Source organism: Cololabis saira, chromosome 22 (genome assembly GCF_033807715.1).
Source record: "Cololabis saira isolate AMF1-May2022 chromosome 22, fColSai1.1, whole genome shotgun sequence".
In the NCBI taxonomy this organism is placed as follows: Eukaryota; Metazoa; Chordata; class Actinopteri; order Beloniformes; family Belonidae; genus Cololabis; species Cololabis saira.
In genome coordinates, this window is record NC_084608.1 from 37,045,231 (window position 1) to 37,064,237 (window position 19,007).

At 41.6% G+C, this 19,007-nt stretch overlaps 1 protein-coding gene across 1 annotated transcript in view; it reads right to left on the bottom strand.

Moving 5' to 3' along the window:
• trdmt1 (tRNA aspartic acid methyltransferase 1) overlaps positions 1–17,551 on the bottom strand; it is a 29,171-nt gene extending 11,620 nt beyond the window's left edge. The window contains exons 1-7 of the mRNA XM_061713328.1: positions 17,449–17,551; positions 8,207–8,316; positions 6,732–6,808; positions 5,545–5,616; positions 2,913–2,978; positions 2,509–2,578; positions 111–164 (exon numbers count right to left, since the gene is read on the bottom strand). Coding sequence (XP_061569312.1) covers positions 111–164; positions 2,509–2,578; positions 2,913–2,978; positions 5,545–5,616; positions 6,732–6,808; positions 8,207–8,316; positions 17,449–17,512 — 513 coding nt within the window. The 5' untranslated portion in view covers positions 17,513–17,551. The remainder of the gene's footprint in view (positions 1–110; positions 165–2,508; positions 2,579–2,912; positions 2,979–5,544; positions 5,617–6,731; positions 6,809–8,206; positions 8,317–17,448) is intronic.
• Positions 17,552–19,007: the final 1,456 nt, after the last annotated feature.

Consider the following 19,007-nt stretch of genomic DNA (forward strand, 5'->3'; position numbering starts at 1 on the left):
CTCAGTTCAGGTGAGAAACTCACCTCTGGAATTGTGTCTGATCCTGGACCTGGATCTGGACCTGGATCTGGACCTGGATCTGGACCTGGTTCTGAATCTGGTTCTGAAACTTCTGAACTTCTGGCCAACAGGAAGTAGCGCAGCCTGGAGTTTGGGATCCCGACCTGGAAATGGAATAACAAAGAAAATTAAAGCTGCAGCAGCGATGAACGGATGAACGGATGAACGGATGAACGGATGAACGGATGAACGGATGAACGGATGAACGGATGAACGGGCCCTCACGCATGCAATTTTCACCAATAAAGATCAAGGACTCAATACTGAGTCCGATGACACCACCATGACTCTTTATGTCAAACTATTCTAAAGTTCTGGCAGAAAGTAGGAACTATCAAATATGGACCAGATGAAGGGTGGGCGCTTTTTGGCGTCTAGCATCGCCACGGTAACGCTTTTGAAAGAGAAAAGTAATGCGTGTTGTCGCAGGATGGAGACGCACATTTTGATGTATAACACACCTGGGTGCACGTTACGGTTCGGGCTGAATTAACTGGTGAAGGAATGGCATAAATTGCGCCAAAATTACACGATTAATTCAAAATGGCCGACTTCCTGTTGGGTTTGGGCCATGGCTCCAAGACTTTTCTTTAAGATGCGACATGATACAGGTGTGTAGCGATTTTCGTGCATGTACGTCAAACCGTATTGTGGGGCTTGAGGCACAAAGTTTTCTAGGGGGCGCTGTTGAACCTACAGATACATTAGGGCCATCGCACTGTCAGTGCTAGGGCCCTAATAAATAACAAAGATTTAAAAAAAAAAATATATATATATATATATATATATATACCGTATTTTCGCGACCATAAGGCGCAACTTTTTTTTTTTTTTTTTTTTTTAAATGTGCCGGGCGCCTTTTGAAACGGTGCGCCGTGTCTATTACCTGAATTACGGTAATGTAAGGCCGGCCACCATGAGAACGGTAAAAAGAGAAGGGGGCGGGTGAAGCCCCCGTGAGTTGCGACGTGAATGAGACTCCACTGAGCTGTTTAATGCGGAAACAGATGATGAAAACTTTTAAGGATTTGCTTGATGTGTAAAATACAATCAAACTAAGTTTTGCTCCGCTCTATTTAAATAAGCACACTTGTGTGTGAGTGTTCTGCAGCGCGGTGATGCGCGCTGCTGCAGCCGACTTCCTGGTTCCCAAAGCGGGTCCGATGACCTGGTTCCCGGCCGTTTTACGAGCAGAGATTTCTGGGGTCTGTCTCAGGTCTGATCAGCTTCACCCTCCGAAATTTGCAGCCAAATCTGTCGGTTACAAACCCGGTACCGGATCCCGACATGCGCGGGTGTTTTTCGCGGCGCGACACACACTTACTGGTTTATGTAGCGCTTGCCTGCTGCGCTGATGGACAGAAACCTATGGTGATTTTTAAAAGAAAAACTTTGCATAAGACGTTTCCAGCCGGAGTCATTATAAGGGCGAATGAAAAGAGGGGGCTGGATGAAGGGATGATGATGATCAAGAAGCTGAGACAGGTCTGGAAATTCGGACTGGCGCAGCTGAATTAGCGGAGCGGAGCTCCTGTACAACCCGGTACCGGCTCCCCGACAGCGCGTGTGTGTGAGCGGGTCCAGCGCGGCGGTCCCGGGACGCGGGACCCGGGGCCGCCGCGGGACCAGCGCGGGAGGGGGCGTTCCGGGTCCCGGTCCAGCGCGGGGGAGCAACGGGGAGCGGACCCGGTCCAGCGCGGGGGAGCAGACGGGGAGCGGACCCGGTCCAGCGCGGGGGAGCAACGGGGAGCGGACCCGGTCCAGCGCGGGGGAGCAGACGGGGAGCGGACCCGGTCCAGCGCGGGGGAGCAGACGGGGAGCGGACCCGGTCCAGCGCGGGGGAGCGGACCCGGTCCAGCGCGGGGGAGCAGACGGGGAGCGGACCCGGTCCAGCGCGGGGGAGCAGACGGGGAGCGGGACCCGGGACCGCCGCGGTCGGGATTTTTAAAAGAAAAGCGTTCCCTAAAGAGACTTTTCCAGCCAGAGTGAAATGAAAAGGGCTGGATGGATGAGGAGATGATCCGTGGCTGAGACAGGTTTATGTGCAGCAACCCGGTGGTTTTTTTTAAATTCTTTAATGCAGAAACAGAATATGAACCTTTGAAGGGTTTGATTGATGTGAAAAGTGAAATAAAATATCAAACTAAGTTTTGCTTCCGCTGTATTTTTAGCGCGTGTGTGTTTTGCAACGCGTGTGTTTGCAGCTCCGTCTCCGTAGACGGCGCCTTTTGGGTCGGTGCGCCGTATGTGTGTTTTAAAACCAAAAATGACACACAAAACTGAGGGTGCGCCTTTCCACACAGTGCGCCATATGGTCGCGAAAATACGGTATATATATATATATATATATATATATATACACAAATAAATAAAATAAATAAATTAAAATATAAAAATAAATACATATATAAAAATAAATAAAGATAAACAGAAGTACGTGGTTCTTACACAGGTGGGAGACGCCAGCAGCTCCAGGAACTCGTACCCACAACCGGTCAGAGTCTTTACCAGCTGGTTCCTGGAGGACACGAGGACACGAGGACACGATTATGAGGACATGAGGACATGAGGACACGAGGACACGAGGACACGATTATGAGGACATGAGGACAGAGACATGAACATCCTTCTCCGTCTTCGTCCTCGAATCAAACAGCTTTGTTTCCTGATCTGAAGATTCTGGTTGACTCTCTAGTGATTAGTCCTTGGACGCCGTCAATGTGGTATTAAATACATACATATAAATGTACTTTTATACTTAAAATCAGGCGTAAACAAGTTTTTACAGTTATTATATTTACAGCGTTTCTGTTTAAACAGCTTCCAGCTGACGTAGCCGTCGTCATGGTTACCTGGCAGCCGACGTCTCGAACCCTTTCACGTTCTCCAGCAGGAGGAAGCGCGGACGATTCTGCAGCCTGGAGACACACGGACGTTAGAGATACAGATATACTGACGCTAACGCTAACCCCCCTAGAAATACCCCAACACTAACTGCTAACCGCTAACCCAACCCTAACCCTTTCACGTTCTCCAGCAGGAGGAAGCGCGGCCGTTTCTGCAGCCTGGAGACACATGGACGTTAGAGATACAGAGATACCGACGCTAACGCTAACCCCTAACCCTGCTAGAGATACCCCAACCCCAACACTAACCCCTAACCCCTAAACCTAACCAAAGCCCTAACCCTTAAACGTTCTCCAGCAGGAGGAAGCGCGGTCGTTTCAGCAGCCTGGAGACACACGGACGTTAGAGATACAGATATACTGACGCTAACGCTAACCCCATATCCCGCTAGAGATACCCCAACGCTAACTCCAACCCCTAACCCTAACCCTGAACACAGACGGACATTAAAGATACAGAGATACCCCAACGCTAACGCTAACCACTAACCCTGGACAGGGACGGACGTCAGCGATACTGGGATACCTCATAGCTAACGCTAACCCCTAACCCCCAAACGCTAACCCCATCAGCGATACAGAGATATCCTAACTCAGTGATTCCCCCCCTGGGGTCCTCCCCCCCCTGGGGTCCTCCCCCCCCCTGGGGTCCGGCCCCCCCCTGGGGTCCTCCCCCCCCTGGGGTCCGGGCAGAGATCTCTGGGGGGGCGAAACTTTGTCTGCTTTGAAATTATGCAGTTGTAAAAATTATATCTGCAAATGAGTCATTCATAAGACATTGTTAGGAATAATTTATGAATGTCCTGAATATTTTTTGTGTTTTTTATACACTGGTGACAAACACAGGGAATGATTTCATTCCTTATTATTATATCATTACTCAACATTTAATCTACTACTAGGTTGTTAAAGGAAAAATGTTAAAAAAATGTCTCTTTTAAGGTCTCATATTAAAAGAGACATTTTTCAGAAATATTTGTATGTCCTTTTATGTCCTTTTGTGCGTATTTTATACATTGGTGACATTGGAGAAAAACAAAGTCATATATATACAGAGTAAACCAAAGAGAAATGTATCAAAAAAACATAATTAATGTTCATTTTTTCAATTAAAGACTATTTTGGTGCTGGTACGTACGGCTCGGGGCCGGCTGGTCTTAGAAACAAGTAGAGGGGACAAGGAAAAAAGGTCAGGAACCGCTGCACTGACTCCTAACCCCGACCCCAACGCTAACCCCCTAACCCCAACGCTAACCCCCTAACCCCAACGCTAACCCCCTAACCCCAACGCTAACCCCCTAACCCCAACGCTAACCCCCTAACCCCAACGCTAACCCCCTAACCCCAACGCTAACCCCAACGCTAACCCCAACGCTAACCCCCTAACCCCAACGCTAACCCCCTAACCCCAACGCTAACCCCCTAACCCCAACGCTAACCCCCTAACCCCAACGCTAACCCCCTAACCCCAACGCTAACCCCCTAACCCCAACGCTAACCCCCTAACCCCAACGCTAACCCCCTAACCCCAACGCTAACCCCCTAACCCTGAAGAGATACGGACATCAGAGATACAGATACCCTAACACTAACCCCAACCAGACCCCTGACCCTAACCTGGACACAGATGGAGGTCAGAGATACAGAGATACCCCGACCCCAATGCTAACCCCCTAACCTAACCAAACCCCCTAGCCCCCACAGAGATACAGAGATACCCTAACCCTAACTCCTAACCCCAACCAGACCCCTGACCCTAACCCGGACACAGACGGAGGTCAGAGATACAGATACCCTAGAAGACCTCTGCTACACAGCGAACAGTTTTAGGATCAGGGGGAGTTTCATTCAAAATTCTCACCTAAAAATATTGAAATTAACTGAATTTGAACCGGTTCAAAGTGAAAATGGTGATCTATTCATTTTTAAACTATGTGAACTGAACTTTGAACTGGTTCATGAGAAGAATTAACTTGCACAACACTGATCAGAGATAGAGATACCCCAACGTTAACCCCTAAACCTAACCCCAATGCTAACCCCCTAACCCTAACCCCAATGCTAACCCCCTAACCCTAACCCCAATGCTAACCCCCTAACCCTAACCCCAATGCTAACCCCCTAACCCTAACCCCAATGCTAACCCCCTAAAGCTAACCAAACCCCATCAGAGATACAGATACTCTAACCTCCAACTTCGAACCCCAACGCTAACCTGAACACGGACGGACATCAGAGATACAGAGATACCCCGACCCTAATAACCTACTAACCCTCTAATAATTCACCACTCTGGTTTTATTTAACCAGAGACTTTTCCCTCAAAGGTCAGAACAAACTTCTGACCCGGATTATTCTAATAATAAAAGAACCAGTGTGTTGTTGTTTCATCTGAACCTAAATACCTGCTACACGTTTCTGCAAACATACATTAATCCCTGATGAGGCTGTAAAAGATAATGATACTTTCCTCCAGGTTTAGAGGAGAGAAGTCTGTTTTCCTGCAGCTGGAGGGAAATAAATAAAGATAAAACCTGCTAGCGCTAAAATACCTAAATAAATCCTAAATAAAACCAACCTGGGCAGGAGATCCAGGATGTGAAGGAAACTCTTGGTTCTGGAGTCAGAAAGATCTCCCTGGAGACCAATCCTGGAGAACAACACGGTAAAAACACTTAAGAATAGAATAAAAACACAGTAAAAACACTTAGGAATAATAGATAGATCTCCCTGGAGACCAAACCTGGAGAACAAGAACCAAAATAAATCAATAAATAAAATACATGTTTATTTATCGTTAGCAGGAAAACCAATCCTGGAGAACAACACGGTACAAACACTTAAGAATAGAATAATAGAATAAAAACACAGTAAAAACACTTAGAATAATAGAATAGAATAAAATCCATGTGCGTTTATCGTTAGCGGGACTGAGATGTTAGCGTTAGCAGCAGTGGTTAGCATTAGCAGCAGTGATTAGCGTTAGCAGCAGTGATTAGCGTTAGCGGCAGTGATTAGCGTTAGCAGCAGTGATTAGCGTTAGCAGAACTGAGATGTTAGCGTTAGCAGCAGTGGTTAGCGTTAGCAGCAGTGATTAGCGTTAGCAGCAGTGATTAGCATTAGCGGCAGTGATTAGCGTTAGCAGCAGTGATTAGCGTTAGCGGCAGTGATTAGCGTTAGCAGCAGTGATTAGCATTAGCAGCAGTGATTAGCATTAGCAGCAGTGATTAGCGTTAGCAGAACTGAGATGTTAGCGTTAGCAGCAGTGGTTAGCGTTAGCAGCAGTGATTAGCGTTAGCAGCAGTGATTAGCGTTAGCGGCAGTGATTAGCGTTAGCAGCAGTGATTAGCGTTAGCGGCAGTGATTAGCGTTAGCAGCAGTGATTAGCGTTAGCAGCAGTGATTAGCATTAGCGGCAGTGATTAGCATTAGCAGCAGTGATTAGCGTTAGCAGCAGTGATTAGCATTAGCGGCAGTGATTAGCATTAGCAGCAGTGATTAGCGTTAGCAGCAGTGATTAGCATTAGCGGCAGTGGTTAGCGTGCAAGCGTGCGTTTTTTTGTACGTTCTTTCGTGCGTTTTCAACATTTCAACTTTTTTCTCAAAATTTCAACTTTTTTCTCAAAATTTCAACTTTTTTCTCAAAATTTCACCTTTTTTCTCAAAATTTCTACTTTTTTCTCAAAATTTCAACTTTTTTCAAAAAAAATTTTAACTTTGATGTTAGGGTTAGCGGGACTGAGATGTTAGCGTTAGCGGGACTAGCCTGGTGAAGGGCTGACACGGCGGGCTCATCAGGATCATGTTGAAGTTCAACCGGTTGAAGTCGTCCAGCGTGATTCCCTGGAGGTCAAAGGTTAGAGGTTAAAGTTCATCCACCTCCAACCCCCGGTCATGTGACCTGACCCGTCTCAAGGTGCCGGTAGTCCTTGTCATTACCCGATTTGAGTCACACATGCGCAGTCGCGTCCAACATCATCGGCCATCTTGGAAAGCAACATACGGCAACACCACTTGGACAAACTGTCATTACCCGATGTGAGTCGCTACCGCGCATGCGCCACTTTTCGCTGTGCATTTCAGCAGGAAATCAGTCAGTCAGTGGAGAAGTAGAGAGTAGAGCTGTGCAATTAATCGATTTTAAATCTAAATCGGATTTATTAATCAAAATCGATGTTAAAAAAGGAAAATGGTAAAATGGATTTTCTTTTTTTGCAACTGCATTACAGACAGAGCTCGTCTAGTCGTCTTTGTTTGGTCACCCTTTTTTTTCTTCTTTTTTTCTTTTTCTTCTTCTTTTTCCCTTTTTTTCTTCCTTTTTCTTTTCCTTTTTAATCTCGACATTTCAACTTTTTTTCTCGATATTTCGACTTTTTTCTCAACATTTTGACTTTTTTCTCGACATTTCGACTTTTTTCTCGACATTTCGACTTTTTTCTCAAGATTGTACTTCAATATTAATCTTGACATTTCGACTTTTCTCTCGACATTTTGACTTTTTTCTCGACATTTTGCCTTTCCCCATTTTTCTTCATTCTAATTCTGATACAAGACTTTTCATTTTTTGCGGCTCCAGACAGATTTGTTTTTGGTCCAATATGGCTCTTTCAACATTTTGGGTTGCCGACCCCTGATTTACAGGATCTTTCAATTTCACTTCATTTCCAATAGGGAAATGTGTTTGCTATTTTTCTTTAAAAATAAAGATAAAATATTTGAAACAATTTATTCCATTGTCTTTTGTAGTTTTACCAAAAAAATCAAAATCGAAAATCGGGTTTTCGGAGAAAAAAATTGGGATTTTATTTTTGTCCAAAATCGCCCAGCCCTAGTAGAGAGTGTTGTCATTACCCGATTATTGATTAAAATGAGCGACTTTAATGTTTTCCATCATCTCCGCCTACATGGAATCCGGAAAGTTCCATCCCAGTTTGGGAAAAGCTGACAAATGGAAGATTACTCGTTCTATGAGTAATTATCAAAGGGAACTTTTACTTATTTCATTAAAATTCAGACCAAATAGGAAAAATAATAATATCCATAACTTATTGTGAGTAGTGTGTATCAAAACAAGTGTGTGTAACTGTAGTTTGTCCAAGTGGTGTTGCCGTATGTTGCTTTCCAAGATGGCCGACGATGTTGGACGCAATGACAGTCCTGGTTCCCCCCGGGTCATGTGACCTGACCCGGGTCATGTGACCTCTTGACCCGACCCGGTCCCGACCCGGTAACCCAACCCACCTCGATGGTTTTGTTCCAGAGCGGCGTGTCCGGCAGGTTGTGTCGGTAAATCTGATTGGCCGTTGGGTTGATGTCGACGGCAGCGACGACTCGGGCAGGAACACCGCTCTCTGAGGAGAAACAGTTTAGTTACTAAGTAACTAAGTAACTAAGTAACTAAGTAACTAACTAACGACCCGGGCAGGAACACCGCTCTCTGGATAAGAAACAGTTTAGTTACTAAGTAACTAAGTAACTAACTAACTAACTAACCCATGACCCGGGCAGGAACACCGCTCTCTGAGGAGACACGGGAGGTTTAGTTACTAACTAACTAACTAACTAACTAACTAGTAGATTAACCTTTAACTAACCCTTACCCAACTAATTTAACTAACCTAAACCCTAGCCTTTATTTAACCCGTATCTAACCCAACTAACCTAACTAACCTAACCCTAACCTAAACTCTAACCTTTACCTAATTTACCAAAACCCTAGCCTAACTAAACTTAACCCTAATGTTACCCAACTAACCTAACCCTAACCTAACTAAAATAACCCTAAACCCTAACCCAATTAACCTAACCCCTAACCTTTAAAGGAGCATGAGGCAGGATTTATGAAAATAATTCGTAAACGTTTTAATTTTTCTAGTAATAATGTCAGATGAAGCGTGCCAAACCTAAAAGAATGTTTCCTCTAGAGCAGGGGTTCCCAACCTTTTTTGTGCCGAGGACCAGCAGAAGTATAAACAAAAAGCTCAGGGACCGGTTGACAATTTATGTCAATTTTAATAAACATTTTAGAAAAAAACAATGCATTTTAAAATGCAGGCTATCATTGTTTTACTAACTTTACAATGGTTTCAGGTGCATATATTTATCCACCAACAGGTGGCGACTCATTTTACGAAAATAACAGCCTATTTCAATTGCCAGACCTCTGCAACACTTTGCCAGCTGCTTTTTCCCCCAAAAGTTGGAGGCAGATGTCTTTTGCAGCGGGCAGTATTCGCTCCTCTCCAATTGTAAAGGTCTTTTTAGCTTTTGCAATCCGGTGAGCAACGAGATATGAAGCCCTCGTTGCAGCGACGTTAGCTGAGGTTGTGGCCTTTAAAACTTGCTTCTGCAAATCTAACTCACGTTTTTTCCTTTCGAAAAAATCCACTGGTTTGTCTTTGAGAGAAGGATGTTTTGTATTTAAGTGTCTTTGGAGCTTGGATGGCTTCATTGCTTCGTTGCCGAGCGTTTCTCCACATAAAATACATAGTGGGTTTGGCGCCTCCAAATCGCCCGTTGCAACAAATCCGTATTTTATATACATAATGTCGTACTTGCGATTAAAGCTTTTGCTTTTCTTTTTGGTAGGATTTTCCCCTTGTTCATCACTATTTCTTTTACTCGAACAACCAGTAAAGAAACGGCTCATGGAGGTTTGCTGAGGTCCGCTCATCTCTGCAGCTGACTGTACCTAACCTGCAGCACCTGTGCATGGCGCTGTTCAGTCCGGTCGGTACCAGAACTTATTGTCCGCCAAGCCATGACAGGGCTGCCACTCAAAGAAACACATTTAGATTTATACAAGTTTTGGATGAAATTATGACAAAAAAATGCTTCAGGTGAAGAATATGGTGTAAAGTTAACTTATTTCAATAATTCAACTAGAATATGGTGTAAAAGTTAATTTATTTCAATAATTCAACTAGAATATGGTGTAAAGTTAACTTATTTCAATAATTCAACTAGAATATGGTGTAAAAGTTAACTTATTTCAATAATTCAACTAGAATATGGTGTAAAAGTTAACTTATTTCAATAATTCAACTAGAATATGGTGTAAAAGTTAACTTATTTCAATAATTCAACTAGAATATGGTGTAAAGTTAACTTATTTCAATAATTCAACTAGAATATGGTGTAAAAGTTAACTTATTTCAATAATTCAACTAGAATATGGTGTAAAAGTGAATTAATTTCAATAATTCAACTAGAATATGGTGTAAAAGTTAATTTATTTCAATAATTCAACTAGAATATGGTGTAAAAGTGAATTAATTTCAATAATTCAACTAGAATATGGTGTAAAAGTTAATTTATTTCAATAATTCAACTAGAATATGGTGTAAAAGTTAATTTATTTCAATAATTCAACTAGAATATGGTGTAAAAGTTAATTTATTTCAATAATTCAACTAGAATATGGTGTAAAAGTTAATTTATTTCAATAATTCAACTAGAATATGGTGTAAAAGTTAATTTATTTCAATAATTCAACTAGAATATGGTGTAAAAGTTAATTTATTTCAATAATTCAACTAGAATATGGTGTAAAAGTTAATTTATTTCAATAATTCAACTAGAATATGGTGTAAAAGTGAATTTATTTCAATAATTCAACTAGAATATGGTGTAAAAGTTAATTTATTTCAATAATTCAACTAGAATATGGTGTAAAAGTTAATTTATTTCAATAATTCAACTTAAAAGGTGAAACTAATATATTACCTAGTCTTATTACATACAAAGTAAGATATATTGAACCTTTATTTGTTATAATTTTGATGATGGAATTGTTTATTGATTTCATAAAATATTCTGTAATTTATTTTTTATTTGGGGTTTTCATAAACTGTGAGCCATAATCAGAGAGCAGCGTCTTGCTGGTGCAGGAAACTGCTGGACGCAGATGCGTGACGGACACTGGCTGATTTATGGTTCCGCGTTGCACCAACGCAGAGTTTACGGGGTAGGATACGCGGGAACGCGAACGTACGTGCGCATCGCCGCGTACCCATCGCCGTAGCCATGCCGTCGATTTAACGCGGAACCATTAATCAGGCTTAACGCAGGCGCATTGTCAGTTTTCTTTTCGTCTTTTCAACTGAGTGTCCCTGACTCCCCCAGTCTGGCCCTCGGCAGGAGGGTCCCCCCTGATGATCCAGGTCCTGGTCCAGGTTTCTTCCCTCCTAACGGGGAGTTTTTCTTGCCACTGTTTGGCTTAAGGCTTTTCTCCCACTAGGGGAGTTTTTACCTGCCATTGTTTATGTAATAACTGCTCGGGGGTTTATGTTCTGGGTCTCTGTAAAGCCTCAAGAGACAACTTTTGTTGTATTAGATATTTTATAAATAAAATTGAATTGAATTGAATTGAGCAAACACAAACTGAGGGTGCAATGCTGATGCTGATGCACCCTCGTAGAACCGGGCCTGGCATAATATATGTCCGTATTGGTTCAATACGGAACTTTTAATTCCCAATTCCAAACTCCTACCTGGAGGTGAGCCCGAGTCCTCCCCGCAGCGCTGTCTGGCACATAGAAAGATCTCTCTACACAGACGCAGCAGGTCCTGTTGCCACTAAGATTTTGCTGGCCTTAATGTTTCCTGTGTTTTATTTTGTTATTATTGATCAATTTAGTGTTGATGTGTGTGTGTGACAGACGTGTGTATGGGGCGTTAATGAAAATACGGGACAAATCGCGTCCCGTATTAGTTCAATACGGGACGCAACATTTTTTTCTCAAATAAAGGACAATTCCTTATTTTACGGGACGGGTGGCAACCCTACTTGCAAGTCTTCTTTTATTCGCCGTATCCAGGCTAAAATGCTCCCGAACATTTGAAGTTTTGTTACCCGCAGCTGCGCTGGGACGCAAAAAAAAAAAAAAAAAAAGGCTGCACTGAGACTGTCTGCAGCGCGGCTCTCGACAGAGATTGTATGAGGTGAAGTGAAGTGAGATGCCTCACTCCATTGGGGAAAAAAACGTCTGGTGAGAATTGCCGACAATTTTGATTATCGCTTTTTGTCGACGAATCGTTGCAGCCCTAATCATGATCGGAACACAAGTAGTAACGGCTCTACGGACCGGTACCGGTTGGGAATCACGGCTCTAGTGTATCTCTCCGTTGCCTTGAACAGGCTGTTGCTGCAAAATGTGCTGCAATTCGGTCCTGAATTTCCCGCGCTGTCCTGCGGATGTGACGTCACATGACGCTGCATGCACGTTCTCCCCGTTCTCCCGTGCCGGCTTCACTGTTGGCTGCAGTACCCCCAACGGCCGTCGTGGTGAAGGGTGGCGCTAGAGAGTCTCATTTCTTAAAAGGAGCCTCAAGCTCCTTTAACTAATCCTTACCTAACTTACCAAAATCTTACCCTAACTAACCTTAACCCTCACCTAAACCCTAACATTTACCTAACCCAACTAACCTAACCCTAATCAAAACCCTAACCCAACTAAAATAACCCTAAACCCTAATTCACCGTACTAATTGTTACAGATTACTTTTGTAATCCTGTATTTGACCCGGTCTTTGTTTGTTTTGGCCGGATAGAAACTTAATTCTTAAGTTTATTCAGACGGGACGATGCGTATTAATGAACTACATTAATCAGTGTAAATCAGGGGTCTCAAACTCCCGGCCCGCGGGCCGTTTGCGGCCCCTCCCCCCTGCCCGCACCAAATGTCAAAAATGTAATGTAATCTGGCCTGTAAAACTATTTTTTCCATTTACCTTTTTTTTTTATAGTTGTTTCATACCAAATTAAATTACCCTCTTCGTATAAAATTGAAATAAAAACACGTTTTTTTTAAAATGTAGGCCTACAGAATAAATTATTTAAGGATGCTACTAATGACCTAGAGTCCGACAACTCCACTGCCAGTGCATCACTGCACTGCCTGGTCCGCGAGACTCGCTGAACACTGCAAAGCAGCATCCCGAGCCCTTGCTCTCTGAAGTCGCCAATGTCTGTGCCTCGCGTCGGGAAGAACTGATGGGCACCTGTGACACATTTGCATTACCCCTCCACATGATGTACAGATTGCAACACTCCTGACTCCTAAAATGCGACTGTTACGGATGAAGCCCCCAGATGCACGAGACAACGTGTTTAAATGTATGTGTAAACGCAGATTACAAGGTGCTGATTGGCTTCAGTGTGATGGCGAAACCTATTTAGTCCGTGAACCTTTGTTGGCTCACCAGGCGTGTTTCCGACTGGTAGGAGGAAACAGTTTTTGGCCACATGCACGCACGCACGTATACGCACGGAATGACATGCCGTACCGGGCTGATGTATAACTGGCAAACTGGACTATGTGAGTGTAAAATAAATGTATATTGTGCATCGCAAAGAAGGTTTAAGTGGACATTCATTCATCATGCATGGAGGGACTACAGCCAAAGACATCTTTCAGACTCTGTGTGACGCGATGGAACGCGCTGGGTTGCCATGGAAGCGACTGGTGGGCGGTAACCACTGACGGGGCCCCTTCCATGACAGGTCAAAAAAACGGACTGGTAGCGCTGATGCAGAGGAAGTTAGCGGAGGAAAATGCAGATCCAGCAATTGTTTTGCACTGCATCATTCACCAACAGACGCTGTGCAGCAAATGCCTCAAATATGAACATGTCATGTCCGTTGTCCTGAAATGTATTAATTACATTAGGTCCAGGAGCTTACAGCACCGCCAGTTTCAGGCCTTTTTACAGGAAATTGAGGCAGCATATGGTGATGTGCTTTATTTTACTGAGGTGCGCTGGCTTATCAGAGGAAATGTGCTCAAAAGATTTTTTGAGTTAAGATCAGAGGTGAAGAGGTTCCTGGATGATGGCAGAATGGATGTCCCTGAATTAGATGATCCAAAATGGGTCATGGACCTTGCATTCCTAGTGGACATCACACGTGAGCTGAACATCCTTAACCTGAAGCTGCAGGGTCCTGGTCAGCTTGTCACAGCAGCTTATGAAAGTGTAAAAGCCTTCACCACAAAGCTGAAACTATGGAAAACTCAGCTTCCTGCGAAAAACCTCAGTCATTTCAAAACATGCAGATGTCTTGTGGAGGAGGAGCAGCATTCAGTGGTGATGAATATGCTTCTGCTATTGAAAGCCTACTGCAGGAATTTGACCTGCGCTTTGCCGACTTTAAGGCACATCGTGACACTTTCCAGCTGTTTGCAGACCCCTTCTCAGCTGATGTGGAGAGTGTCCCCAGTGTGTTGCAAATGGAAGTGATTGATTTACAGTGCAACGGTGCACTGAAAAATAAATTCAGAGATGCACAGGGAGAAGCAGACAAGACTGGACAATTTCTGAGGGAATTAGGTCCATCCTTCCCAGAGCTGTCCAAAGTATTCAGTCGGGTTTTATGTCTTTTTGGGAGCACATATGTGTGTGAGAAACCTTTCTCAACTATGAACTATAATAAGTGCAAGTACAGGTCCAGGCTTAGTAATGCCCATCTTGAAGCTGTACTCAGGGTTTCAACTGCGACCTCCATAAGGGCAAATGTAGCTCATCTGTGTGAGCAGAAGCGCTGTGTAGTGTCTGGCAAGAAATAGAAAAGCGGTACAAATGTATTCAAGGACTGCATTTCTTAGTTGATTGTTCAGTTTCAGTAAGGTATGCAAGATAATTCAAAGTAAGGGAAAATTATTTTGTTGTGTTCAAAAACCTGTTAAAAAATTGTTGTGTTAAAAAACCTGTTAAAAAATTATATAATTGTATTTTGCTGTTCAGTATGTCATGTAAAAAGTTGTTGAAGTTGTTCATGTCGAAAAAGAAGTAAAAATTTCAGACGCATTGCACTTTCTTGTCATCTTGTTTCTTGTGAACGCTGAAGTGGCCCTCTTATGAGATGACAATACTTGCAGTGGCCCCAAGGCAATTTGAGGTTGAGACCCCTGGTGTAAATACACCGGGTTTTTAGCAGAAACTATTCAGTCAAACAACACAATCACACAAGGGAACAAACATAAAACAGCATTTAAAAGCAGTAGGATTGGATCTAAAGTGACTTGAGCAAAAAATACATATTACAATAATGAAATAGCAGAGATGGTAATATTATGGTGATGTTATGGTGATGTTATGGTGATGTTATGGTGATGTTATGGTGATGTTATGGTGATGTTATGGTAATATTATGGTGATGTTATGGTGATGTTATGGTGACATTATGGTGATATTATGGTGATGTTATGGTGATATTATGGTGATGTTATGGTGATGTTATGGTGATGTTATGGTGACATTATGGTGATATTATGGTGATGTTATGGTAATATTATGGTGATGTTATGATGATATTATGGTGATGTTATGGTGATGTTATGGTGATGTTATGGTGATGTTATGGTGATGTTATGGTAATATTATGGTAATATTATGGTGATGTTATGGTGATATTATGGTGATGTTATGGTGATGTTATGGTGATGTTATGGTGATGTTATGGTGATATTATGGTGATGTTATGGTGATGTTATGGTGATGTTATGGTGATATTATGGTGATGTTATGGTGATGTTATGGTGATGTTATGGTGATGTTATGGTGACATTATGGTGATGTTATGGTAATATTATGGTGATGTTATGATGATATTATGGTGATGTTATGGTGATGTTATGGTGATGTTATGGTGATGTTATGGTAATATTATGGTAATATTATGGTGATGTTATGGTGATATTATGGTGATGTTATGGTGATGTTATGGTGATGTTATGGTAATATTATGGTGATGTTATGGTGATATTATGGTGATGTTATGGTGATGTTATGGTGATGTTATGGTGATGTTATGGTAATATTATGGTGATGTTATGGTGATATTATGGTGATGTTATGATGATGTTATGGTGATGTTATGGTGATGTTATGGTAATATTATGATGATGTTATGGTGATGTTATGGTGATGTTATGGTGATGTTATGGTGATGTTATGGTGATGTTATGGTGATGTTGTGGTAATATTATGTGATGTTATGGTAATATTATGGTGATGTTATGGTAATATTATGGTGATGTTATGGTGATGTTATGGTGATGTTATGGTGACATTATGGTGATATTATGGTGATGTTATGGTGATGTTATGGTGATGTTATGGTAATATTATGGTGATGTTATGGTGATATTATGGTGATGTTATGGTGATGTTATGGTGATGTTATGGTAATATTATGGTGATGTTATGGTGATGTTATGGTGATGTTATGGTGATGTTATGGTGATGTTATGGTGATATTATGGTGATGTTATGGTGATGTTATGGTGATATTATGGTGATGTTATGGTGGTGTTATGGTGATGTTATGGTGGTGTTATGGTAATATTATGGTGATGTTATGGTGATATTATGGTGATGTTATGGTGATGTTATGGTGATGTTATGGTGATGTTATGGTGATATTATGGTGATGTTATGGTGATGTTATGGTGATGTTATGGTGATGTTATGGTAATATTATGGTGATGTTATGGTGATGTTATGGTGATGTTATGGTGATGTTGTGGTAATATTATGTGATGTTATGGTAATATTATGGTGATGTTATGGTGACATTATGGTGATATTATGGTGATGTTATGGTGATGTTATGGTGATGTTATGATGATGTTATGGTGATGTTATGGTGATGTTATGGTGATGTTATGGTGATATAATGGTGATATAATGGTGATGTTATGGTGATGTTATGGTGATGTTATGGTGATGTTATGGTGATGTTATGGTGATGTTATGGTGATGTTATGGTTATGTTATGGTTATGTTATGGTTATGGTGAGAGGATCAGCTTCTGATTGATAATAAACTTCCATAGACAATGAATGAAACATTGGGTCACACCAGATAACGATTAGAACAAAAGCCAAAAGAAACATTTATTATTCATTTGTTGATTATCTTGCTAAATTCCACATCCACAAATCCAAATTCTTAAACAAAAAAACTTTTTTTTTTTACTTTTCGTTGTGAATTCAATCAGTATCTGGACTCTATTAAGTTTTCTACTAATTCAAAAGCAATTAAAACCATAAATGTAAATGTTTTGGCTTTCTGTTATAATTTCATCCCTGGCTGGTTAGAATGTGCTTTATTTGAGTTATACTCTTTATATGTTATAGTTCAACTTGACATTGCATAATGTGAAGATTTATGAAGATTTGTAATCATTGTACTTTTTGCAAATGTTAAATAAAATTAAAAAAAAAAAAAAACATTGTCACGTGACCTGCTTCTTCTGTCTGAAGCGTGATTTATGGTTCCGCGTCACAGCGACGCAGACACTACGCCCTAGGCTCTGCGTCGGTGTGACGCGGAACCATAAATTACGGTTGAGTCCCGCCCATTTTCAAACGTGAACGGAACCACGTGGCGGCCCTGCAGGTCCGGTACCTGAACCCGGGTCTAGTGGAACCCCCCCTGGTCCCGGTCCCGGTCCTGGTCCCGGTCCCGGTCCCGGGTCTCACCTCTGAGGGAGAAGTGCATCCCCCCGATCCCGCTGAACAGCTCCAGCACTCGCAGCTCCGCCATCTTGTTTCCTCCTCCTCCTGCTGCTGCTGCTGCTGCTGCTGCTTCTTCTGCAGATTCTTCCTGCTGCTGCAGCGGCGCTCAGCGGCGGAGACTGGAACTGCAGCTCAGGCTGCCGTTTATTCAGTTTAATCTGATTATCTTACTTTAATGCTAAATAATGTAATTTCAATCTTTAATATTTAAAATTCAGGTTTCATCTCCAAATTCAGTCCAATTTAAATCAGTAACTGTTCTGCCCTGCGGTGAACTAGTAACGTTCCTACTAGTCTGACCGTTTTCTGAGACAGACTCGCAGCTCCGGCGACGCTGGTTACCATGGCGACGCTAACGGTTACCATGGCAACGGGGCTGGAAAACGCAGCATGAAAACGGTTAAAAGTTGTCTCTCAAACGGAGCTTGGTAAATCTTTGTCTGTAAGTAATGACATGTTATATTGTTAAGTTTACTATGATTTGTAGTGTATACACTTACTTACCGTTCAAGTTTGGTTGTTATTTAGTTTGTCACCTTACCGTTTTATCGTGACAGCGCAGTGTTTTTATTTGTCCACCAGAGGGCGCCAGTTAATCTGAAACAGACGATTTAGCTGCTTTTATTTATCTGTTTAATCAGTAATAACGTTAAAAAAAAGTGACATTAATGTTGTTACTGCTTATGTTTCTTTCACTTTTACTATGTAAATATGTTTGTGTGAAAAGCATCCAGATATAACAGACATTATTTGTAGTAATGTTTATCTTTGTTTATTTGTTTGCAGTCTTACAAATAAAAATATAAGAACTGGAGAGAAATACAAGAAATAAAACTGAGGACCAAAAGAGAAAAAATCCTCAAACTAAATAATTTCTTCAGCCTCTCCTTTTCTCCAGAATGTTAGCGATCTGTCTAGTTTTACAAGCTGAAACGAACTGAGGACAGAATAACAACATTTACTATTCTGTCCTTTTCTGAGGTGGAGTCTGTAGTCACTGCATCTCTAATAATTATCTTTTATAATCACTGCATCTAATAATCATCTTTTATAGTCACTGCATCTCTAATAATCATCTTTTATAGTCACTGCATCTCTAATAATTATCTTTTATAATCACTGCATCTCTAATAATTATCTTTTATAGTCACTGCATCTCTAATAATTATCTTTTATAGTCACTGCATCTCTAATAATCATCTTTTATAGTCACTGCATCTCTAATAATTATCTTTTATAATCACTGCATCTCTAATAATTATCTTTTATAGTCACTGCATCTCTAATAATCATCTTTTATAGTCGCTGCATCTCTAATAATTATCTTTTATAGTCGCTGCATCTCTAATAATCATCTTTTATAGTCACTGCATCTCTAATAATCATCTTTTATAGTAACTGCATCTCTAATAATTATCTTTTATAGTCACTGCATCTCTAATAATCATCTTTTATAGTCGCTGCATCTCTAATAATCATCTTTTATAGTCACTGCATCTCTAATAATCATCTTTTATAGTAAC